At 41.7% G+C, this 23,049-nt stretch overlaps 4 protein-coding genes across 8 annotated transcripts; all 4 read left to right on the top strand.

The window, feature by feature from the left end:
• Nucleotides 1–4,558: 4,558 nt before the first annotated feature.
• On the top strand, nt 4,559–6,558 carry LOC114861648 (beta-2-microglobulin-like). Its single transcript, XM_029161107.3, has 3 exons — nt 4,559–4,717; nt 5,572–5,844; nt 6,009–6,558. The coding sequence occupies exons 1-3, from the start codon at nt 4,654–4,656 to the stop codon at nt 6,020–6,022; spliced, it is 351 nt and encodes a 116-aa protein (XP_029016940.1). The 5' UTR covers nt 4,559–4,653; the 3' UTR covers nt 6,023–6,558.
• A 567-nt stretch (nt 6,559–7,125) lies between these two features.
• On the top strand, nt 7,126–9,283 carry LOC114861649 (beta-2-microglobulin-like). Its single transcript, XM_029161108.3, has 4 exons — nt 7,126–7,311; nt 7,696–7,968; nt 8,359–8,396; nt 8,495–9,283. The coding sequence occupies exons 1-3, from the start codon at nt 7,248–7,250 to the stop codon at nt 8,370–8,372; spliced, it is 351 nt and encodes a 116-aa protein (XP_029016941.1). The 5' UTR covers nt 7,126–7,247; the 3' UTR covers nt 8,373–8,396; nt 8,495–9,283.
• A 301-nt stretch (nt 9,284–9,584) lies between these two features.
• irak3 (interleukin-1 receptor-associated kinase 3) lies at nt 9,585–15,731 on the top strand. Of its 4 annotated transcripts, none has more exons than XM_029161100.3 (13): nt 9,585–10,436; nt 10,683–10,892; nt 11,452–11,519; nt 11,638–11,686; nt 12,096–12,274; nt 12,582–12,646; nt 12,732–12,846; nt 13,314–13,432; nt 13,743–13,938; nt 14,025–14,087; nt 14,349–14,516; nt 14,641–14,923; nt 15,012–15,731. In XM_029161100.3, the coding sequence occupies exons 1-13, from the start codon at nt 10,334–10,336 to the stop codon at nt 15,119–15,121; spliced, it is 1,728 nt and encodes a 575-aa protein (XP_029016933.1). In that variant the 5' UTR covers nt 9,585–10,333; the 3' UTR covers nt 15,122–15,731. The 4 variants fall into 4 exon arrangements, with proteins under 4 accessions (XP_029016933.1, XP_029016932.1, XP_029016934.1 ...); XM_029161099.3 differs by having other exon boundaries at nt 9,608–10,436; nt 14,587–14,923; XM_029161102.3 differs by having other exon boundaries at nt 10,368–10,507; nt 14,587–14,923.
• Nucleotides 15,732–15,867: 136 nt separating this feature from the next.
• Nucleotides 15,868–23,003, top strand: helb (helicase (DNA) B). Of its 2 annotated transcripts, XM_029161096.3 has the most exons (12): nt 15,868–16,422; nt 17,472–17,825; nt 17,946–18,193; nt 18,302–19,207; nt 19,686–19,875; nt 20,087–20,228; nt 20,314–20,468; nt 20,574–20,658; nt 20,803–20,862; nt 20,955–21,153; nt 21,230–21,376; nt 21,638–23,003. In XM_029161096.3, exons 1-12 carry the CDS (start codon nt 16,209–16,211, stop codon nt 22,232–22,234), a joined length of 3,297 nt encoding a protein of 1,098 aa, XP_029016929.1. In that variant the 5' UTR covers nt 15,868–16,208; the 3' UTR covers nt 22,235–23,003. The 2 variants fall into 2 exon arrangements, with proteins under 2 accessions (XP_029016929.1, XP_029016931.1); XM_029161098.3 differs by lacking the exon at nt 20,803–20,862.
• The last annotated feature ends 46 nt before the right edge of the window (nt 23,004–23,049 follow it).

Below are 23,049 nucleotides of genomic sequence, written 5' to 3'. Positions count from 1 at the left end.
CTGACTTTGTTGCTAACACAGGCACTGTTAGCCGTCCCTCTGATGAGCTCGTTCCTGTTTCTGTCCAACCTCGTCACTCCTAAGAAGAACTTCAGCATCTTCATCTCTGCTGCCTCCATCTCTGCCTCTTGTCTCTTCCTCACTGCTACCATCTCTAAACCATAGAGCAGAGATGGTCTTACCACTGTCCTGCACCTTTTTTTTTTTATTTTGCTGGCACCCTTCTGTCAAACAACACTCCTGACATTTTCCTCCACCCGCTCCAACCAGCCCGCACTCGCCTCTCTTCCACATTCCCTGTCACACTGAACTGACTGACGTCTAGTACTTACTGTAAACTCCTGCACCTTACTACGACTGACTTTGATGCCTCTTCTTTCCAGAGCAAATCCTACCTCTCCAACGATTTTTCTCCACCTGCTCTTTATTCTCACTGCAAATCACACTGTCATGCTCAAACATCCTTGTCCAGGGAGATTCCAGTCTGGCCTCGACTGTCATCAGCACAGCAAACAAGAAGGGATTTAAGGCTGGTCCTTGGTGTAGTCCCACCTTCACCTTGAACTTTTGTCTGACCTACAGCATATCTCACCACCATCATACTCCTCTTATACATGTCCTGGACTAATCTGACGTACTTTTGTGCCACTCCTGACAACCTCATACAGTACCACAGCTCCTCCCTCGGCACCCTGTCATACACATTCTTTAAATCCGCAAAAACAGAATGCAGCTCCTTCTGACCATCTCTGTACTTTTCCATCAAAGCAAAAATGGCATCAGTGGTGCTCTTACGTGGCATGAAATTGAACGGCTGCTCACAAATCTCTACCTTCTTCCTAAGCCTGGAGCCACACCTTCACAGGTACGTCATCAATACCAACAGCCTTCATCCCTTCCAGAGTCTTCCCGACCTCATCCTTTCTAATCTCTCCTATTTCCTGCTCAACAACATCCACATCCTCCTCTCTTCTCTCCCAGTCATTTTCCTTATTCATCAGCTCTTCAAAATCCTCCATCCATCTTCTCTGTACACCTAATTGCTATACACCTGGGTTGTTAACACCTTTCCATCTCTGTCTTTAATCACCCTTCTCTATTGCATATCCTTCCTATCTCTTTCTCTGTCTGGCTAGCCTGTACACGTCTTCTCTCCTTCCTTTGTGTCTAACCTGTCATGCAGCTCATCGTAAGCTTTCTGTTTGCCCTTTGCCACCGCTCTCTTCACTCTGCTCTGAGTTTCCTTGTACTTCTGTGTGCTTTCCTCAATCCTTTCTATATCCCACTTGCTTTTAGCCAACCTCTTCCTTTGGATGCAATCCTGTACTTCCTCATTCCACCACCAAGTGTCTTTATCTTGTTTCCTCCTTCTAGATTACACACATCTGCTGTAGTTTCCCAGTCATCTTCCGGACCACCCGGAGCCTGCCTCAGCTTCTGCCTGAATTCCTCACAAGTTTCTTCTTCCTGACCACCAGAGTCATCTTAAACACCATCATGCGGTGCTGTCTGGATACACTCACTCCTACCACCACTTTGCAGTCACTAGCCTTTCTCAAATTACCTTGTCTACATAGGATGTAGTCTATCTGCATGCTCCTACCTCCACTCTTGTATGTCACTGTGTTCCTCTCTCTTATGGAAGTAAGTGTTGACTACAGCCATTTCTATCCTCTTGTCACAGTCCACCACCATCTGTCCTTCTAGGTTCCTTTCCTTTACACTAGACCTGCCCATTATCTCCTCATTACGTCTGTTCACATCACCAACATGCCCATTAAAGTCTGCTCCAACCACTACCCTATGTCTCCTGGGAATACTCGCTATGACCTTAGCAAACTCACTCCAGAATCTCTACATCTTTTCTAACTCACAGCCAACTTGTGGAGCATACCCACTGACTACATTCACCATCGCCCCTGTGATTTCTAGCTTTAGGCTCATCACCCTGTCTGAGACTTTTTCACCTCTAGAACATTGTTCACAAACTCCCCCTTCAGGATCACACACACCCATTTTCTTCCTCTCTACACCATGGTAGAACAGTTTGTATCCTCCTCCAATACTATGTGCTTTACTGCCCTTCCACCTCGTCTCCTGCACACACAGTACATCTACCTTCCATCTCTTCATCCTGTCTGTCAGCTCTCTGCCTTTCCCTGTCATTGTGCCAACATTAGGAATCCCTAGTCTCAGCTTTATGCTCCGTCTTTCCTCTTCTCTCTCTGTCCACAAACCCTTCTACCTCTTCTTCTTCTTCGACCAACAGTTGTCCAATTTCCACCAGCCCCCTGTAGGTTAACAGCATCAGCGGCGGGCGTTGTTAACACGGGTTGCAACCGATCCGGTATGAAATTCTTATGGATGATTCTAATGGTTGTTTTACACCGGATGCCCTTTCTAACGCAACACTCTCTATTTATCAAGGCTTGGGACTGGCATAGAAGTCAATGGCTTGCAACCCCTGTGGCTAGATTATATAGTTATGTTGCATATTTTTTAATAATATTTCAGTGTAAATATTAATAATGTAATAATAATACCAAAATATTACAGAAAAATATGCAACATGACTATATTCTCATAAAAATGGTTGTGCCATATTGAGGACATATAGACACACATTTTGGAGCAGGTCTTGGACCAGTAAGACATATGATTTGAGTGGTATCGAAATATTACAGTAATATTTACAACAAATTAATGTTGCTAAAAACACATTTTTGAAAATATGCAACATGATTATATCCTCATAACAATGGTTGTGCCTTGGGAAGGAGATGTAGACACACATTTTGGAGCAGGTTTTAAATAAATCGGTCTAATGATTTGGACGATATTGAAATATTAATTTCTTGAAAAGCCGAATAATTTATCGCCGGTCCCTAAGTCAACGCCTTCACGTACGGAATGGTCTCATTCTGTGTCCGCGTAGCGAACGCGAAACGCGGATCGCTTTGTACTTTCAGTCGGACGCTTGTTAAATAACCAACGTCAAACCAACTTCACCGCGGTGGTCCCTGGCTGGCGTGAGTGATTTCTACAGCTATTGGTCCGTTAGTGGCACTAAAGTAAAACTGGGAAACTGTTAATCATGTCAAAACGATCATTGCGGATCCTCCAACTAAGTTCCAAACTTAGTTGGAGGATCCGTTAGAGGCATCTGTTGGGGGAGAAGCCTCGCAGCGAGTCCACAGCTGCTGACCACACTAGGGTTCCATCCAGGGGCGTCCAGGAGCTGCAGACCGGGCGGGTATGTGGGCAACATATATGCATGCATACATAGATGTATATTTCTGATCGTTTACCCAGGATAGGAGGTAATTGAAGAAATGACTTATTTTATCCTTTCCTCTTTTTTTTTTGCACCAAAATGGGACAGTTCGCAATTTCATTGTATGGTTGTACCTAAGTACGACTCTTATCTTATCTAATCGAATCTTCATTAAAAAAACAAGCACTTTAGATTTCGGTTTTGTTTTTGCAAGTCAGTTGCCAATACAATGACTTGTTTACTAGCAGGGAAAATCCAAAGCTAGACCGAACAACATTTCTATGAGTTAAAAACATGCACTGTATGGACTTTCTCAATGCCTCTAAAAGTCATTTGCCCTGATGTCCCCCTTTAAACCAGGGCTTCCTATATTTATTCAAGCAAGAAGACTGTTCTTTTGTTTGTTGATTGATTGTTGTTGGCTGTTTGCATTTTCATAGATTGTATTGCTGTAATAAAATATTTTCTGATTTTAATTTCTATTTTACTTTTTTTTTACACATGAATTAAATAAACACTGAAAAATATGACCCATTCTGTAAAGCACACAACAAAAATAAATTTAGAAGAAAGCTTGGCTCAACACCCAGTCCAAGCTCAGGCCCAGGTCTTATAGGTTTTATAGGCCTTGGTTAAATGATGTAAAATGAATAAAATTACTAAAATATAACAAACAGATAGTCAGAGGTGATGAATGACGATCTACAACTGATAATAAATAACTGTTATGAGTTTTTAATTCTTTAAAACATGCAAAAACCATGCATTAAAATAATTCCAAACAAGAGAAATCGCCCCTAATATACGCAAAGCCTACATGTGAAAGAATCAACACAATCCTCACAATATACACATAATGACCTGAAACAGACAATATTTACATAATGTTATCGAACAAAAGTATTTGTTTTGTGTGTCTTTTAAGTTTGAGATCCAGGACAGGAGAGTTAGGCAGGGTTTAACCCTTCGGTGCCATGGCCCCATTTTATTGATAATTCATCCATTGTCAAGACCACAACAATTTGACTTTAGAACAACACAAGGACACTTGTGTTACAAAAAGAAACAGAAAAAAACAAGACAGAACTGTAAGTATAAGCTGGATCTTTGTCGATGTGCAGATTCCCAGCAGTCACATGATTTCAATGACATCGGATAATCAGGGAGTTTCCAACAAGCCTTGGTATCCACAACGAAACAAACCTATTTGGTGAAATTTTACCTAGTGACACTGGTGCAATTTTTTGGATTGGCTGGCTTGGCTCAGTGGGCAAGGCTCATAGCGCTGCCATTATCCTGCCCTTGTCTGTACTTTCATTTTATTTGAGCTTCTTTGAGAGAGAGGATAGAGCTGTGCTGAAAAGAAGAATCAAGTAAACATGAACTTCGTCTTGTGCTTTGCAGCCCTAGCTGCAGTTTGCTTGGCAGTGGAATCCAAACGCTGTAAGTACTATTTCTAATCTAGTTAGAATTGTTTTTTAAATGTACCCTATAATACCTCACTGTAAGTACAAGAACTATCTATTCTTAATGGAACACTCCTACTAAATGAAGTACATCTAAACTAAGATGCTCTTTTTACTTTATGCCTACAATTAAAATTATTACACTGTGTATGTTTCTGATCTCCAATGTATATAGTGAAAAGCAAGAAAAAGTTGTACATCTGTAATAAGTTGCTTCTATTTACTAAAAGCATTAGAGGCTAAAGTGGGAGTCAAGTGGGAGTCGAATGTTCAGTATTAAAAACATGTATACCAGGTTTTAATTTGACATAATTCCCCTTGACAGTCTGGATTTACTTTCGATTTCTCATAAAACAGTGTCTGCTGAATCCACCCTCTGTCTCGAATAAGGCATTAAAGCAATCATGCAACACAAAATAAGTTCAGTAAACTACATCCAATGGCTGCTATAGAAAAGCTTCAAACATAGTGTTGCATAAGAAAAGTCAGACTTTAAGGGCATTTCTAACATTGCGCTTCTGTTTAGTCAGTGTAAACAAGATGGCGCCTTATTCGATTGGGATTGGTTTCATTGTTTCCCCTTTTACTTGGAAACAATAAGCTTGAGTGGTTGGGACTTCAATATGTAGGTCAGGAAGAATCACCCAGAAGAATCATCACATTGTATGAAACAATTTTGGAGGGTTTAAACACAGGCAGCAGAGTGAGATGTGCTGATGCTGATCATTTTTATGATAATTTTCATTTAATACTGTGTACCGTGATGTTTCCATATAAACATGTAGGTCAAAATAGTTTAACGCTGTTTCCATCTCTCCATGTCACCTCTAGCACCACCCAAAATTCAGGTGTACAGCCAGGGGCCAGGCGAGTATGGCAAGGAAAATGTCCTGATCTGCCATGTGAGCAAGTTCCACCCACCTGATGTTAGCATCGTGCTAATGAAGAACGGAGTAGAAATCCCAGGCACCAAGCAGACTGACCTGTCCTTTGGAAAGGACTGGCACTTCTATCTGACCAAGCACGTCAAGTTCACACCCAACAAAGGAGAGGAGTACACCTGCAAGGTCACCCATGGGGAAAACACAAGCTCTCACTACTGGGGTAAGTGAGGAATCAGCCAAAATGGGAAGCCAAACACTTAAATAATAAAACAGTGTTAGACAGAAAGTATAACATAAGTAAGTAATAACATAATCATGATTGAGAACACAATTATCTATTTATTAATTAAGCATAATCAATCCTTTTTCGTTTTTTTTCCACAGAGCCAAACATGTAACTGTCCTCAGACCCACTCCACTCTACCCTGGGAATAGTGCATTTGATCACTGCAACAGATATTAGTTTGGAGCAGTCTGCAATACAGTCACGCAACACCACCGCCTCTTGTGACATCAGCTACAGCTGCGATTATTCTTCAGTTGTTCAATCAAAAGGATCTTTCTCACTTTTCTTTTTACAATAGCAAATACCAATACTCACATTATGGGGAATCTAAACGTTCATATAGTCATTTAATATGACAACGCGTGGGCTGTAGGTCTTTTAGTCACAAAATTTAGCAGTGTTTCATTTAAATTTCCCATCTTTATACATCAAATTGTCTGTACATTTAGTTTTAGATTTAAGTGCAACATATGTTTAATCTGTCTGTAATATTTGTTTCTAGGAACTGTTTTGATTGTTTTTCTACTTAAATTAGAGATTCGAAATGGTGATTGGTGAAGGTTGACAAATTTGTGTGATGATTTATTGTATGTTTGGTCTTTTTTCTGAGGTAAATGTTTATTTAACAAATAAATAAATTCCTCTCTATGATTATCTCTTTTTTTAATATAAGCTATATAAAACCCACATACCATTGTACTGGAGATAATACTGGATTATTCAAAACTCATTTTGTGATGCAAAATGCAAACCATTAAATATATGTGTATTATCTTATGTATTGATCACAACAAATCTGCAAAGTCATCTTACGTTTATAAATCATGTAACACTGCAATAATCTAGAAAACCTTAGTGCGCGTGACAAGATGGCATTGTTGTCTTTACTTATGACGTCACCGCTATGACTTCACAGTTTTACGTGTTCACACGGTAAAGAAAATTATGTAACGTAAGTTCACCTAATACAGTGACAGTAAAGCACATACCATTGTCTTAGTAGCACTCACAAGTTGCTTAGGAAAACATTGACAGTATTTTACATAACTGCGCAACAGCGAACAACATGTCGGACGGACTTCTGCCTACCAACGCGCCCTCTAAACACTGACTGGCGTAAAAGCAGGAGCGTTTACGTATATTACCTAAGGCACCCCGAAGTGGCTCGGGCTGGGCGGGGTTAGTAACCGCTTTTGCAAACACCGCCCAACATACCTCTGTAGACGAGGGCGCGCTCTGCTTCCTCGTTGACGAGACGATTTACTTTCGTTTTAAAGTCGCCAGCGACATTTTGTTTGCCTCTTTTCTTTGAGCAGGTTCTACACCAAGGTGAAACCATGAAGCCGCTTGTCTGCTGTTTCTTCTACCTCCTCGTTCTAAGCCATTCGATGGCGAAAAAACGTGAGTAAAATAATAACCAGCTAATTTACTGGTTTTAGCTAATACGTAACAGCTACACTACTGTACTTGTATGTTGTATCAATTTAACGGCAACCGCCACTATAAATATTTAAAAATAACACAGGGATTCGGTTCCATTAAAATAACTTGAGTACTGCAAGCTAAAACTGGTGAATACACTAAACTTAACGTAAAACTTAAGTTATGTATTCAGTTACATGTTGTTCAAAACAACGACGCCGTGACGTCATATGCTGTTAACCGCACTGTGTTGTAAATGAGTTGTTAATTATACTTCAATACGTTTTATTTCCTTTTTAACGTACTGTGATCCAGGTTGACAAACAGCCTGTTTTTACAAGCTGTTCCATCATTTCTTTGCAGATTCACCCAAAGTTCAGGTGTACAGTCGCAACCCAGAGGAGTTAGGGAAGCCCAACGTCATCATCTGCCATGTCAGTGGGTTCTACCCACCTCAAATTAAGATTGACATCCTGAAAAACGATGCGGTGATTCCTACAACAAATCAGACTGACCTGGCCTTCGACGACAACTGGCAGTACTACCTGACCAAACACACCAGATTCACCCCATCTGCGAAGGACAAGTACGCCTGCAGGGTGACTCACCTAGAGCAACCCAAGACATACGTTTGGGGTATGTGTCTCTCTCTGTACTCTGATTTTCATATGCACTTTTCTACACTGTATACAGCTGATAGATATCCATATAATGCAGCACAAATTTCTCGAAATTATAGTCATTCCTCCTTCTTTTCCATATTTCTCAACAGATCCATCTTATGACCACAAGTACTGTTAAATTCCCGTTTTGATCAAAAGTCTATTTCTCTTGCACGAAAGTTTTCCCACATAGAATATAACCATGTTCTTAACAGAATTTTATTCTCACTTTAAAGTGAGCTGTAGATCAATTAGGGCACTCGTATTTTTCATATTCCCTCTTTATTCACAGTTTGTAATGTATCCAGATGTGAGGTGCTAGAAAGAAACAGCTTCTCAACTTGTTTTTTTCCCCTCTTTACAGAACCTGATATGTAAGTTCTGCTCTCTGCCTTGCTTCAGGTATGCGGCATACACATTCTTACTCTCCTTCCTCGATCTAGTAAAGAGAATGTTTTCATTGTAGTCTGATGACGAGACGCCTTTTTTTACATTTGCAGTCACTTGAAGGATCAAGATTGGGACATTTTGAATGATGATACAGATTCAGATTAATTCTGTGAAGAGAAGAGGACACAACTCCCTGCAACCGGACTTAAGCTACTAGATTTTATAGCTCCTAAGGAATATTGGGTACAATGAATGCTGCACACCGAGTATATTATACAACAATTCTGATTTGTTTCTTGCCAATCTGGAAAAGAAAAAAATAAAATACTGTATGTAGGCATAAGTGGTTTTGCCACAATGGATTTGGTTTTAGTCATCGTGGGCCACAAGACCCACATTTAGGTAACAGTAATTCCAGTTATGGGTTAATAAAATACACATGAATGTGAAAACGGCGTCCAACTAATGAGAACATGTTTCACTTACAGTTACAGATTCTATTAACAAAACAAGAATGGTTTTATTTAATTGGTCTAATCAAAAACGAAGTAAAGTAGATTTGAGTCTGTAGACACTCATGCATGAGCACTTTCGTATTGTGCCTTACTGTTCATCTAAATCTATTACTTTGTGGAATCTTAAGTGTGCTGTTTTGTCTGTGATTTAAAATGTTTACTTTGATGTGTTTGATGCTTAATCTGGAAAACACTGTAAAGCTTTCCTTAGCACTTATGCCACTTCATGTTTTCTTCAACTCTACTCTGCAAATTGTAGATTCTAGGATTTTTTTATATCGCATAATTCCAAATCCGAGCACTTGTACAGTTTGCCAAATACATTACTCTGTGTTTTGTTAAATATGGATGGGTAAAATTAAACTAATTTTGGGGAAAATGTGATATCGTGTTTGTTTATTAGCATCACTGCTGTCGCTTGTTGCAACCACCCACCTACCTGCCAGTAGAGGTAACTGTGATGGCTTGTAGCCTAAATCTACAGTAAATCTAACTTTAATCTACACAAAACGTTGTTGACCTGCTTTAGAGAATATTGTGAAGAGGAAAATCGGGCCTTCTTCTAATTTGACATAAAATCAATGTCAATAATATTTTTTGTAGATTATAAACCATCTTTTTAATTTAATTAAAACATACACAATACAAAATCTAGTGTTGTGTCCAAGTACATGTTACATCATAGCCTGCAAACATTGATATAAGTTAAATCAATCACTTTAAGTTTTCAAGTTTCAAGTTATCTCAAGGTACTTTACAAGGCAAGGGTTAGGTCCTTACTAAACCCAACAAATTCACACAATCCCACATGCCTTTAATTGTAATTATCACAATTTGACAACAACAGTGAAGGGGAAACAGTCCAGCAAAGAGAGACAGAGAAAGAAAAGCACAGCAACAACAGAGCAGAGGTAGAATGGTTGGACCAGGGACTGGACGCTAAAGTTAGTGCTGAATATGAAACCACAACCATTAATAACACATGCAATTAAAAGATTTTAGATGAATGAAAAATGTTTTCGAAAATTTAAAATGAGTTAAAGCAATACATTGATTTTGTTAGATGAAGAGCAATGATTCATAATGGTTTTATTGTTTGCATTTGTAGACCATCCCCTCTATAATCGCGAGTTTCTCAGTTCCCCTGAACGTCTCAGCTTCCCGTTAGAAGTCACTTACCTTACGTCAATATTTTTCATTTTATACCATTCTTGATATGATAATAATCGTATCTATATCACCCCAGAGTTGGACGCTGATCGCCTGCACGTAGAGCGGAATCACAGGGATTCTCTTTATGAAGAAACGTCTGATGTGACGTTCAGTGTCTGTGTTTTGACTCACCGCCCCGAACGAGCGGGAGTTTCCGTATTTGAGCAACGCCGGAGCCCCACTACTATTATCTTTTGGTCTCACGCGCGAGCCGCCGCTTAGATGGAGTGCTCCACGTTTCTCTACGACGTGCCCCCCGCGGTGGTGGAGAGCTTCTGTAAGATCATGGACAGCGGAGGCGACAGCTTCGGGTGGCGCGCCTTAGGTGAGGATCGGCCCGGAGTTCTGCGGATCAGAACCGCGCCTGCTTCAACAGGCGGACGGGTCTGGGTCGCCGTAAGTTACTGCGATGGTTTGTAAGAAGATAATGGCACAGCCCTGTGTCAGATAATGAGCAGCGCTCGGTAGCCCGTTAGAATACGATCTGTTACGCAGTGTCACGTTTTGTTTCTCACAGTAAGTTTCTTTCGCGTTTGACGCGTTCAATGTCATTGTGTGACGTTGCCTCCAGCTGTTCGCATCGTACCCACCCTGCTAGAGGTGCAGATGTTGGAGCGCGTGGGCGCAGCTGGTCGGAGTCCTACCAGGGAGATGCTGTGGTCCTGGGCCCAGCAGAACAAAACGGTGCTGGACCTGCTGACAGTGCTGCAGGACATGGGCCACCACCGAGCGCTGCAGCTCTTCCACAGTCAGCTGCAAAGCCACTTACAAGCCATGAACGGTGAGTGCAGCCCCTGAATAAGTCATGGAAATAATAACACCAGTCAGCCACAATTCATTTGAGTCATTTCTCCCCTCATGTAATTATTCACAGTTCATTTATGGGTTTGTATGTCCTGAAAACCTTTCTCTCTTTTAACTGCAGTCGATTTTTTTAAGACTGCACAGTAGTTTCGATTTGTAGTCACGGTTTGGTCCTTTGTGCCTCCTTTACTTTCTCTCTTGTTCATGTTGCAAGTCTTTAATCCACCTATAAGTGAAACACAAACAGGTAGATAAAGTTACTGTGGGGAAGTTTGGCTGTTTGAAAGCACCAGTTGCTGAAGCTACAGTTTCGTATGTTAAAAACTGAGTTCACGTTTCAGTGATTGCTCTTTTGTTTATAGCTACTGCAGCCTCCCATGAGACTACATGCGTGTTTATGGCCACGTTACAGGGAAATTATATCTAACAGAGGAAACGTAAATCCCTTTTTGGTTCCTCTTTGTGGTGTTTGTATGATGTCAGCAACCCCTTGGCAAGTACAGTTATAGAAGGAAATGAAATGTCTTCTTCCTCAGATACAATGTTGCCCCCAAGCAGTCGACACACAGCGTCCACAAGGCAACAAACAGACATTAAAATAAAGGTAAAACTCTCATTAAATAATTAGTGAGATCAAAAAAGGAAAAGTCCCTATGTGAAATGTGCACTAGTTTTTTGTCAGTTTTGGGAAAGAAAATAATATCTGTATTGTCTGTGATAAGGAATCCCTCCCGGTAAAGACAGGTTCTTCAAGTCAAGCACTGAGCCCAAGTAAGTAAATGTGTGTGCAAATTCTTAATGAGCAAAGCTGTGGTTTTACCAAAGGTGCTGTCATCTAGGGTTGTGTTTAGGTTGTGTCATGCACTCAGTGATAAGTGGGTGAAAAGTGGCACACTCAAAAACCACCAAAGGTCCTTTATGTGGGACGCCACAACACAAACCCATCAAACCTAACTCCTTCTTCAGGAACAAACACAAATGGCTCCCAATGGCGTGTAACTTACTGGTATTGATGGTGGAAGGTATTTAAGGAAATCAGGAAATTCCAGCCAACACTAAGTGTCTGAAAGGGGGAAAACTGGACACTTTAAAAGTCCAACATTAAGATGTGTTTAACATGTAAATTTTCTCCTTTGGGATTTGTACTTGCCATCAGTAAAGAACATGTGTGTCCTCTAAGGTTGCTTTGTTTCAGAGAAGCCTCGGGAGGAAAAGCCCCGGCCCACACTCACCTTCCAGGACGTCGTGGAGGGAACCAGGGATTTTCACCATGACTTGAGAATTTCCGAAGGCCAGTTTTCAGACGTCTACAGAGGGCAGATGGGAGGCAAGACGTTTGCCGTGAAGCTTTTCAAACAGGTGAATATTCCTGTGGAGGCGATGCTGGAACAACGTGCTGGGTTTACTGTGAAACGCCGCTGTCAAACACCCAGACAAGCTGGATATGTTTAAAGCAGAAGTGACGAAAAATGTGTTCATTCTTGAGTTGGGGAACTGCTTGACGTGTTCAGGACAACGAATGTGCCCAGTTTGCTCACGCACACACAGCGAGATGTGCCTCAGCGATTTATTGCACCGAGAACTACATTGATAGAAGTCTGACGTTCTATGCAGAGTTACCTTCTTCACGTCAGTGCAGTTCAATGTGTCCTCAATTACACTCCAGAATAGCGCGGTGTCCTGGAAGAAGCTGTGGGACATCTTCAGGAAAGAAATGGAAATTCATCATTTGTAAGGATCATCTCTTCCCATCACACTTCTCTTCATTCATCTGATGGTGTTTTTTTCAGAATCACTACTGTGATTTTTATTACAGACACCAACATCCAAACATCTTGGAGCTGCTGGGCTGTTTTTCGGACGAGAGGCGCTACTGCCTGGTTTATCCCTTCCTCCCGAGTGGGTCGCTCTTCCACAGACTGCACCATCGGGTCGGTAATTTATTCTTGTTCATCCATGATGAAACCTCTTCTAGTTTGGGACTCGTCTTTCTATTTAGAGCCCAACGGTTGCTAGGTGACAGCTTCCCTGTCAGAAAGTAAAACAGGAAGTGACTCCTTTTTGTGTACAACTGAGTGGTTTTAAGTTAGCAGAAGTGGGCGGGCAGAATTTTGACAGACCCAGCTGAAAAGAGTCTAAAGTTATATGTCCGATATGGATCAAGTACCTAAGCCTTTACTATCCAAGTCCTCCATACACACTGACGTTTTCTGTCCTGTTTTAAATGTGCCACTGTGGTTATGCAGGTCTGTACTTCATCTTGAGTCCCCTTCAACTGGGCCCAGCCACTGACCTACATCATGTGTAGCATAAGAAACATCAGCGTGTCAGGAGCTACAGAGGGACATTAAAGAAGTGAAGTGATTGTGAGTTGTTTGTATAATGTTTTACTGTAAAGGTTCAAGAGCCCCCTCTGTCCTGGCAAGAGCGTCTTAATATCATCAAGGGAATCGCGAAGGCCTTGCATCACCTGCACACAAGCCAGCCCTGCCCAGTCATCTGTGGCAACATCTCCAGGTTAGAACCACCCACTTCACCGCCACCACCACCACACACGCACAGGGTCAGGAAGGCAAACCCACACCAGCAGGGCTTAACCATGCACACAAACAATTTGAGAAGAGGCGGTTCGGTCCGTAACAAGGCTCCTTGTGATTGTTCAGTTATTATAGCCTGTCATTGTAACTGCAACTGCATCATTCTAACTATTTAAAACACCATGACTGTGATGCCTTAGTTGTGGCGTTGATATAATCTTGATGGCTTTGGCGTGTGTGCGTGGAGTAGTCCTGAAGTGAACCCTGTGTGTACGTGTGGTTTTGCATAGTGCTAACATACTGCTGGATGAGGACCAGCCCAAGCTGACTGACTTTGGACTGGCTCGACTACGGCCTCACTCCACCAATCAGAGCTGCACCATCAGCCTCAATGCCGGCTGCCGCGGCAACCTGGGGTACCTCCCTGAGGAGTACATACGAGATGGCAAGCTCTCCTTCAGTCTGGACGTCTATAGCTTTGGAATGGTCCGTATAGCCAAGGCCAGCATCAACCTTTAGTCTGAAAATATTATAGTTTCTACCGCTGTTAGTTACAGTTCGCTTGTTCCCAGGTGATAATGGAAACAGTGACAGGGCGGAAGGTCATCGATGATTCACCAAAACAAACACAGCTGGTGGGTTGGAACAGGAAGCATGTACTTTTTATTGATTTTTATTGAAAACATAAATGACAGATTCTGAAAACTGACACAGAGCAGCTACAGTTGTAACTTCTTTAGTCTAGAGGGTGATTTTTGCTTACACCTGTATTCTGACCTGCTGTCAGTACGTATTGAGCTCGTTGTCTAACCATGGCTGTCCTCTGCCTGGTGGGGCCCATTTATACAACTCTGAGTGAGCTAATGACGATACCTGCCTCTGTTTCAAACCATCAGAGAGACTTGCTGAGCACGGAGGTGGAGAACAGTGGTGGCATGGACTCGTGTCTGCGCTTCCTGGACGGGGCGGCCGGTGAGTGGCCGACGGCCCTGGCGCTCCGCCTTCTGACCCTGGCGCTGGAGTGTGCTGCGAGTCGCCACCGCAGCAGGCCCAGCATGGAGAATGTGAGCATAGACTCCACTGTATGGAACAAAGGCTGAGGCTGCTGTGACAAAAACTGCCCACTGTCCTCAGGTTCTTCCTACACTGAGTCAGCTGCTTCCTCCCCCTGTGTGTCTTGCTGACCAGCCCCACAGCCTCCATGATAGCGCCCCCCCCGGTGACCAGCGCGCACACCTTTTGTCTGCGCCTGTGGAGGACGACGAGCAGCGCGGCCTCGCGGCTGGCCCCTGTGAGTGCAGCCAGTCAGAGGTGACGTACCTGAGCGACGTCGCGGGTGCCAACAGTGCGGCCGACGTGGATCTGTACGGCAGCTGTCCCGTGCAGTGCAGCTGCAGCGAGGCGGCCGGACGGCCCTGCGAGGACTGCAGAGCCAACGGCTTCACGCTGAGCCACACGGACTGTCGCCAGAGTAGGTCTTCTTCAAGGTTCCCTTTTAACACAAACGCAAATTGCAATTTGTATGTGTAATGACAGAAATTTGTTGTGTCTTTCATCAGACTTGACTGTGGTGGAAAATGAAGCCAAGCAGAGAGTGAGGAACAAACTGAGTCTTTATAATAAAGGACTGATGGACACAGAGGAGCTGCTTTCTGAGACAGGACAGTAGTAGACCTGTGTGTGTGTGTGTGTGTGTGTGTGTGTGTGTGTGTGTGTGCGTGCGTGTGTGTGCGTGCGCGCGCTTGCGTGTGTGTGTGTGTGTGTGTGTGTGAGACAACTGTTCATAGTTTTTTTTACATACTTACACACAAGGCCTTAATCATATGAAACACACAGACCAAGCTGCCAGAGCACAAATAATAGGTAAATCATTGTTATTATTGATATTTTAACTCATACTATTATCACAAATATGACTTACTGTTAATTTATTGTTACTTCATGTTTCTATGCCGGTGTAATAACTAGTTTAGGTGCTTTTTCCTTCACCACTCACTCTGAGTTTTGTCCTTTGACCATAGTGTAGCTTTAAGAAGAGAAAAAAATAAAATGATTATGCAATGAAATGCTTGTATTCATCTTGATCCAGGAGGACTGGTGACGTATAGAGTCAACTAGTATAGTGTGATCAGATTGATTTATCACTATAGTGAATATGGATGGCTGGTAAGATGGGTGGATTGATATGCAGGAGTGTAAATACAAACGTTGTATGACCAGGGTGAATGTAGGGTTAATTTTATCACAGGTGCTAAACAAATAAAAAATATTAAAACTTCTGTTTGTTTCAGACCTTGAGTGTGAGCCACAGTTTCTTTATTTATTTATTGTATTTTTTGTTACATTTGCAACGCATTTTTGTAAAACCTTACTGCTTTATAACAATGCTTGATAATAACGAAGAGGTAAATTTAAGTTATCTAATAATTCAAAGTGTAGTTTATAGTATGTGTCAAACATGGAATATCAGTGGAAAGTGCTGTTGCTTCATTTGTGATCTAGATAGTTGGAGAACTTATGCTTTAGATCTTCTATTTTCTTTGCGTTTTCTTTGCGCATGCGCAGAAGCGAAGCGGTCGCGAGACTATGCGACGAATTCGCGGGTTGCCGCCGATCACGTGATTTCCAGGAAACCAGTATTCGAACCAAACAGCGGCGTGAGACCTGGCGCAGCGGCCGTTTATAGTCCTCTGCACAGTTCCCGGTGTTTTATCAGCGGCCATTAAGTGCTCGGGACGCATTTTACGACTTCATATATGCCTGAAACAAGGGGAAGCAGGTTAGGTCAAGTAATGGAACTAAGAGGTTATGTTGTGCCTAAAGATAAACAAAGAGACGATGTCGGTGACGAATTTGAGGACGAAAGTGAAGACGATGAAGAGCAAGAGCCGGAATTTTTGGATGTGGCAGAAATCGACCAAGTTAATTCTGGGGGGCATGTGTTCCACTCGTCGGTTTGTGTTTGTAAAGGTAAGTCTTATTGTTGTTGTTCATTTTGTTCTTCTCTCTGTTATGTAAAGCTTCAAGCTCCAAATGTATTTTCCCTGCTGACAGACAATGGAAGCAGTACATTTGTGATGTAAATAATAGGTACCACGGAGGGTAGAAATCCATTAAACTTGGGTGGGATTTTATATTGACTGACAAGGCACAACAATTGAAATTGAAAAATTTTAAAACCACAATTTTTTTTTATTATACAACTTTTTATTGGTATTTTTTTCTCAGTTATACTCGATGGCACATAATCTGTCCTGGATACTTGTAGTCTTTACTTTAATGTGGCAGACGTACATAAATTATATGCAATAAAATACAGTGCATAAAACAAAAGTTACTTAGTGTTTTTTATCTTTACTTTCTTGTCAATGTTTTCATGGTCACCACAGTAAAACTCCCACTTACTGATAACTAAATGCTTAATGACCTACAGGAACAACCCACAGCCAGAGGCACAGCCATTCACCACAACACTATATTTCCAACAATGCAATTTAGAGCTTGTGGGAAATTTTGTGGGAAATTAGCAAGTAGGGGAGGAATCAAGATTTCCACAACAAGTACTGAACATGTACTTCGTGTTAATGATCAGTTAACAATTTTACCAATTATTATTTGACTGTAGAATAATCTGGTTCTGAGTATTTAAAAAAAAATTTTAAGTTAGATTCTTTAAGTTGCTTAAAATAGAAAAAAGATCCCCTCTATTGCTGTAGCAGTAAGTTTGTGCTATTGCCACCAGATGTAATGTATTTGTATTAAATTGTGAAAATGTACTAAATGATGTATTAAATTAAGATTCATCAGGCGACCTCTGTAGTCCAACCTTAAACCTCCCTACTCCACTTGTACTTACCCATCATTACCACTCTTTAACATAGTGTATCTTTAAAACCATCATTAAATCCTGTCATCAATAAAACTAAGGGCAGATAATATGGGGAAAAAATGAAAATGCAGCAGTAGTCAACAACTTAAGTGCACAGTTCTTCTAACCCTGTGTTTTTATTATTATGCAGTTGACCTCTGGACATTCTCTGGAGAAGCCTATCAGGTGGAAGGGCGCTTCCCTTTCATGGGTCCATGGTGGGAGGTGACCTGTTCTGTACTGAAACGTGGAGCCTGGTTTGTTATGAAGGGGTTTCCTTCTTACAAGCTACGTTCTGACCTGGGCAGGGAAGACTGGATTCATATCGTGTCCCTATTTCTGACAGAATGTAACGTAGAAGAAAATTTTGTATCCCAGCTTTTTGACTGGTTACCAGAAAATAGAATCCTCTCCTTACACAACCTGATGGACGTCCTTGGGGAATTTTCAGAGGGAGGAAAAAGAGATGAGGCACGAATGATTACAGCCAGAGTTTCAGTATCAGGTTTGTTGATGGCCAGTTATTTCTGTAGGTATGGTATGAAAAGTTCAAGTTGCAGTTTTGTAACAAGGGCTATTTCTAAATACATAGTAAATTTTGGCTGTTTGATCTGTCTATTTTTAGCTGCTTGGATGCAAGTGCAAGCCTTACACCTGTATCCACACATAAACAAATACCTTCTCAAACTTCTGCCTCGCCATTTCACTGTACTGCTTGGAATGGAAAAGAAAGGTCCAACTCTGCAAGTGACACAGGCCACACAGAATACACAGCACAGGGATGATTGCCAGGAGGAAGGAGCAAACTTTCACTTACTGGGGAAACTGGAACAAATCATTGCTGAAGATGTGTGGAAGCTTGGATTTAGCAATGTAAGAGCATGTTTCTAGTTATTATTTAGTTTGAAATAATCCTCTTCAACAGCTACATAACTACAATTGTAATAAACTAACATTATGCTAAATCTGTTTTCACAAAAGCTTGTTTACAAAGAACTGGAACTTGTACGTTGTGAAGCCCAGCTCAGGGCTTTCGAGGAATGTAACCTGCTTCAGGACATCCCTCCACTGCAGCGTCACTCCTTGATGGCATACAATGAGCTAAAGAAATATTGTCATTCTTATGGCAGCACCTTTATTGAAAGGCAAGATCTTTGTAAAATCCTTACAAGGGGTGAACTGATGTCTGATGAACAGGCTTGGGAAGCCATCTATTTCCTCAAGGAACAGGCTGTAGTTGTACTCCCGACGGGCAAGGTCGTGCTGCAGAAATTTGATTTTTATGAGACAGGCATTGCTGAAAGTCTCAGATCCCTCTCGGAACAAGGACGATGGAACATCCCTGTCAATCCAGTAGAGGTACTGCAAGCAGCTGCAGAGGAAAGGCAACAAGAAAAAATAAAAAATGCAAAAGAGGCTACCAGTCACCCTGTTGAGGACAGCAAGTCAGTCTCTGTCTCTACAAATATACCCGATTTACCAAGCAATGACAAAGCAGGCCCTTTAGTCAAATCAGAACCTGAATTAGACCAAAATCCACCATTTGGAGATCCAGAACAGCAGACCATAAACTCCTCTCCCATAAAACTTGACCAAGACCACATTCAAGCTGCAAAGATGATCTGTGCCAACCCAGTGACTGTCATCAGCGGGAAGGCTGGCTGTGGGAAAACGACAGTGGTCAGCCAACTGTTCAAAGCTGCTGTGCAGGGGCAGAAAGCCTCTTCAGACAGTGAAAATGATACAGCAGGATCCCCTCTCTCAGAGTTGGAAGATGTGAATCGAGCGATACAGAGTAATGAAGAGATCCTTTTGACTGCTCCCACTGGAAGAGCAGCCTCCCTGTTGTCCAAGAAGACCCAGTTTAAGGCATATACTCTGCACCAGGTGATCCCTTTCCTCTGCTAAATTATTTTATCATCTTTAAGCTTAGTAATATTTATTGATTTCGGGGTAGTGTTTTAAGTCATGCTGTACCTTTGACTGTTTGTTGATCCTGGGGTGTCATTGGCCACTTGGTGATCCAAGAGCTGCAGTTTTATTATTATTTATGATCAATATAGCTGTGAGGCAGTGAAGGGGGTTACTGCATTTCTGTATTATGTTGTCTTAGGATCAGGTGGCTTTTTGCACTTTAGAGATATCATGTGGGTGGTTTGGGTGTTACAGGATATATATGCAGGTTTGGAGAACACACACTGGTCAGAAGACCTCTGAGCTGTGCCTGCTCTTCTCAGTGCTGGCATGTCATGGAAATGGACCGTTGATCAAACTTTCAGGAACCACTATTTTGTGTGAGAAGGTGTAGTAGATATTAGAAGTTAAAATCAAACTCAGTGTTTTGTCTTGTTGACCTTTCCCGTAGGTCCTGCACAAGTACACAAACTTTATGAGAAAAATGAAAAAACGTGGAACAACAGATCCTGAACAGTGGCAGTTTAAAAATGTTCGTGTTTTGATTGTGGACGAGGGCAGCATGGTACCGGTCCAGCTTCTTCACTCTGTACTGAAAATACTTATACAACACGCCAACCTTCGGAAATTCATCATACTTGGTGAGCAACGAAATTCACAATTATGTTTACATTCAGTAAAACAGGTTTGGATTTACAATTGTGTTTACAATTAGTTGGAGCTCTAACTTCAAATCTTACCGTAAATGGTCTGCACTTGTATTCTTATACACTTGTTCACCCAACACTGTTGAGAGTTAAGCATCTACGGCTAGTCATGTTGAATGTATTTCTTTTTGTGTTTTTTGTCTAGGGGATATCAGACAGCTTCCCAGTATTGACCCTGGGAATGTCCTAAATGACCTGTATAACACTCTCAAACGCATCGGGTGGGCCATCGACATGAGGACCAACCATCGTGCAGAGTCTGAACTCATCATTGAGAATGCAGAACTGTAAGCGTTTTGTTGAACATTCCTAAATCAAATCTTGCTCTAGCTGTGTATAATACAATGCAGTAACGCTCCTGGCTTGTTTCAGCATCGCCAAAGTGGGGATGAATCGAAACCGGTTTCTAAACTTTCCAGTGAAATTGAAGTATGATGCCGTAGTGGATCTCTGTAGGCCGCATACAGCACTCACTCCTGACAAAAGGTTCATCCTCATCCGTCTTCCCGCAAGAGGGGCAGATGACGGTCAGTGCTTTTCTTCTTAGCATTTACTTTCTAGTCCACAAGAAAGAGTTATGGGTTGCCACGTATGTACCTAACAATAATTTGTAAATGGCCACTGAATTTCAGATTTACAGAGGGCTGTCAAGTTCCTGATTGTGAATGCCCCTGGGCTGGACAACCATTCCACTTCACAGTTCATTGCTTTCAAAAGGTAAAACTCCATATGTAAGAGGGTAAAATGACACCAATCACATATGTGATTGGTACACATGTACTTTAGTTTAACATATATTAGTGAGTGAATATATAAACAGGCTAAAACTAATTTCTTGATAATGACTTGGTGCTGTTTCAGAGATGATGTATTGCTTATCAACGAGCTTTGCTGTAAGCATTATAACAATCACACGACTAGGTAAACGACTTAAACACCATGAATAAAATATGTCTGTAAAAGAAAAAACAGACTTTATCACTTATCAGAATACATCCACTCCTTGTTTACAGAAACCACAAAAAGAAGCTGAATTTTCAGCCTGGAGATAAAGTCTGTTGCACCAGAAACGGTTATGTTGCACTTGAAGAGGAGGATATAAATAAAGATCAGAGTCAAGCAGAGAAAACGCAAAATGACTGTGAGAAAGACAGTGAGAAGGAAAGGCCTCCAGCACGCCTATGTAATGGAGAGATTTTCTTCATCAAAGACGTCAGTATTTTTGATAGCTTCTCTGTAAATGCAAAGTCTTCCTAGGACTAACTACTCCACATGTTAACTCACACAGGATGTTACTAAAGTTGAAGGCAAACGCCACTGTCGTTCCCTGACTCTGGACGACGGTGACGGATACATTTTCACAGTGGACTACAGAGAACTGCAGAAAGAGTGCAAGCTGCAGCATGCCTGGGCCAGAACAATTCACACCTTCCAGGTAAAATAAAGTCTGAATGAACGAATGAATGCGTATTGGATGAATAGCTAGAGGTTCCTCAGATTTCCTGATAATCTGCAAATAATAACTTGTTTTAAATTCAAGAACATTGATCCACATTGATGATGTGTTGTTTTCTTGTGACTTTTGCCAAGAGAAAAATGAATCCTTTGTGTCTGGTTTGACCCTTTTAATTTAGTAGCATTCACAGAATTCTTTTATCCAAAGTGGTGGTGATTTCTTTTCTCCTGGTTCCCTTAGGGGTCGGAGAATGAGACTATTGTCTACATAGTGGGAGACAGCAGGAATCAGGGATGGAAGCACATCTATACTGCTATAACGCGGGGCCAAAAACGGGTCTATGTGGTTTCCAAAGAGGAGGTAGTTGAATCAACCATTAAAAGGCCTGAAATCCTGAGAAAGACCAGGCTTGGAGGTTTGGTCAAAGAGTACGTGGTGCAGGGCCAAGAACTGGTAGGCACACCTCAGGCACAGCTGAGCACACCCAAGGGAACACCAACAGGGTGTGGTGTTCAGCAGTCCACACCTCTCCGCACACAAACCCCTGGCAGACCCGTGGGCTCCAGGGACATGTCTGCACCAGTCCAGCGTAAATGTCTGTGGAAAGCCGAAGACGAGGAGGCCGCAGAGTCTCCTACGGAGGACAATGTGTCCAGCCCAGCCATGAAAAGTGACCAACTGGCAGCACCACTGGCCGCACAAGCGATGGAAGGAAACGAGGCGATCACTGCAACGTCGCCAGGCCACAAAAGGCAAATGCCACTTTCTGCGGAGCACAAAGAAGTGCCGTGTAAACAAAGTTGTCCAGCCGGTGGCTCATGTTTCACACATGACTGAAGCTAAAGGGTGGTCACTTGCATTATTTCAATACCGAATCATCTCTTCCCTCCCTACAGGGTCCTGATTTAGCAATCCTACAATTGAGTTCTAATTAAGGGGTACTGCATTTCCAACATGCACATTTCAATTTAATACAAATGACTGTTATAACTGTTTTTATTATACAAATGTATTAATCTTAAGAAAGAAAAACATTGCATTCTATTTCTGATCCATGTAGCTTTGTGTTTACAGAGAGAGTTTGTATAACAATCATGAAATGTTAAGATTGCACTCATTTAAAAGCTGATGTTTATTTCCATTAAGCCTAAATTCAACCAAGTGTCCTTTTGCCCAGTGTCCCCAGCATTGATGACTGATGACTGATGGATGGATCACACAGTTACTGTAAACTGGTGCCAGTATATGCTTGCCCTGGCAGCAGTCACTACTTGGATTCTATTAAGAGGTGCAGTTTATGCAGTGTACTGATCCATTAACCTTTTTTATTTATTAATGAGTTATGAATGCAGTAAAGTGCACACCCCTGGGCTTATACTTTCTATGCAGTATTTGAAATGTTTTTAAAATTGTTTTATTTTAATAATAATTCCAGTAAAGAAATTACTATTTTATTCTTACAACTGGTGTTTTATATTCCATATATTACCAAGTAATTGCCATTTTTCATTTTTTGGATGATGAAATGTAAGCAATGTGTATTCGTCAGGTGTCCTGAGATGTGCATGCTGCTTTTCTATGCCAGAATAAACACAACCCAAACTTATTTGCATTTTGTTTTGTCGTATTTACCACAAGTAAACGGACACTCG

The sequence above is a fragment of the Betta splendens genome, chromosome 9 (assembly GCF_900634795.4).
Source record: "Betta splendens chromosome 9, fBetSpl5.4, whole genome shotgun sequence".
Lineage (NCBI taxonomy): Eukaryota > Metazoa > Chordata > Actinopteri > Anabantiformes > Osphronemidae > Betta > Betta splendens.
Note: the sequence above shows the minus strand (reverse complement) of the source record. Positions and strands in the feature narration are given on the sequence as shown.

Bases quoted from the DNA above. Each gene is read 5' to 3' on its own strand.
- irak3 (XM_029161099.3), top strand. From the start codon at position 10,334: ATGGAGTGCTCCACGTTTCTCTACGACGTGCCCCCCGCGGTGGTGGAG. The intron at 10,437-10,682 runs GTGAGGATCGGC...CGTTGCCTCCAG, and splicing joins CTTCGGGTGGCGCGCCTTAG to CTGTTCGCATCGTACCCACC. The intron at 14,088-14,348 runs GTGGGTTGGAAC...TCAAACCATCAG, and splicing joins CACCAAAACAAACACAGCTG to AGAGACTTGCTGAGCACGGA.
- LOC114861648 (XM_029161107.3), top strand. From the start codon at position 4,654: ATGAACTTCGTCTTGTGCTTTGCAGCCCTAGCTGCAGTTTGCTTGGCA. The intron at 4,718-5,571 runs GTAAGTACTATT...TGTCACCTCTAG, and splicing joins GGCAGTGGAATCCAAACGCT to CACCACCCAAAATTCAGGTG.
- helb (XM_029161096.3), top strand. From the start codon at position 16,209: ATGCCTGAAACAAGGGGAAGCAGGTTAGGTCAAGTAATGGAACTAAGA. The intron at 17,826-17,945 runs GTTTGTTGATGG...GTCTATTTTTAG, and splicing joins AGCCAGAGTTTCAGTATCAG to CTGCTTGGATGCAAGTGCAA. The intron at 20,469-20,573 runs GTCAGTGCTTTT...ACTGAATTTCAG, and splicing joins CGCAAGAGGGGCAGATGACG to ATTTACAGAGGGCTGTCAAG.
- LOC114861649 (XM_029161108.3), top strand. From the start codon at position 7,248: ATGAAGCCGCTTGTCTGCTGTTTCTTCTACCTCCTCGTTCTAAGCCAT. The intron at 7,312-7,695 runs GTGAGTAAAATA...ATTTCTTTGCAG, and splicing joins CCATTCGATGGCGAAAAAAC to ATTCACCCAAAGTTCAGGTG.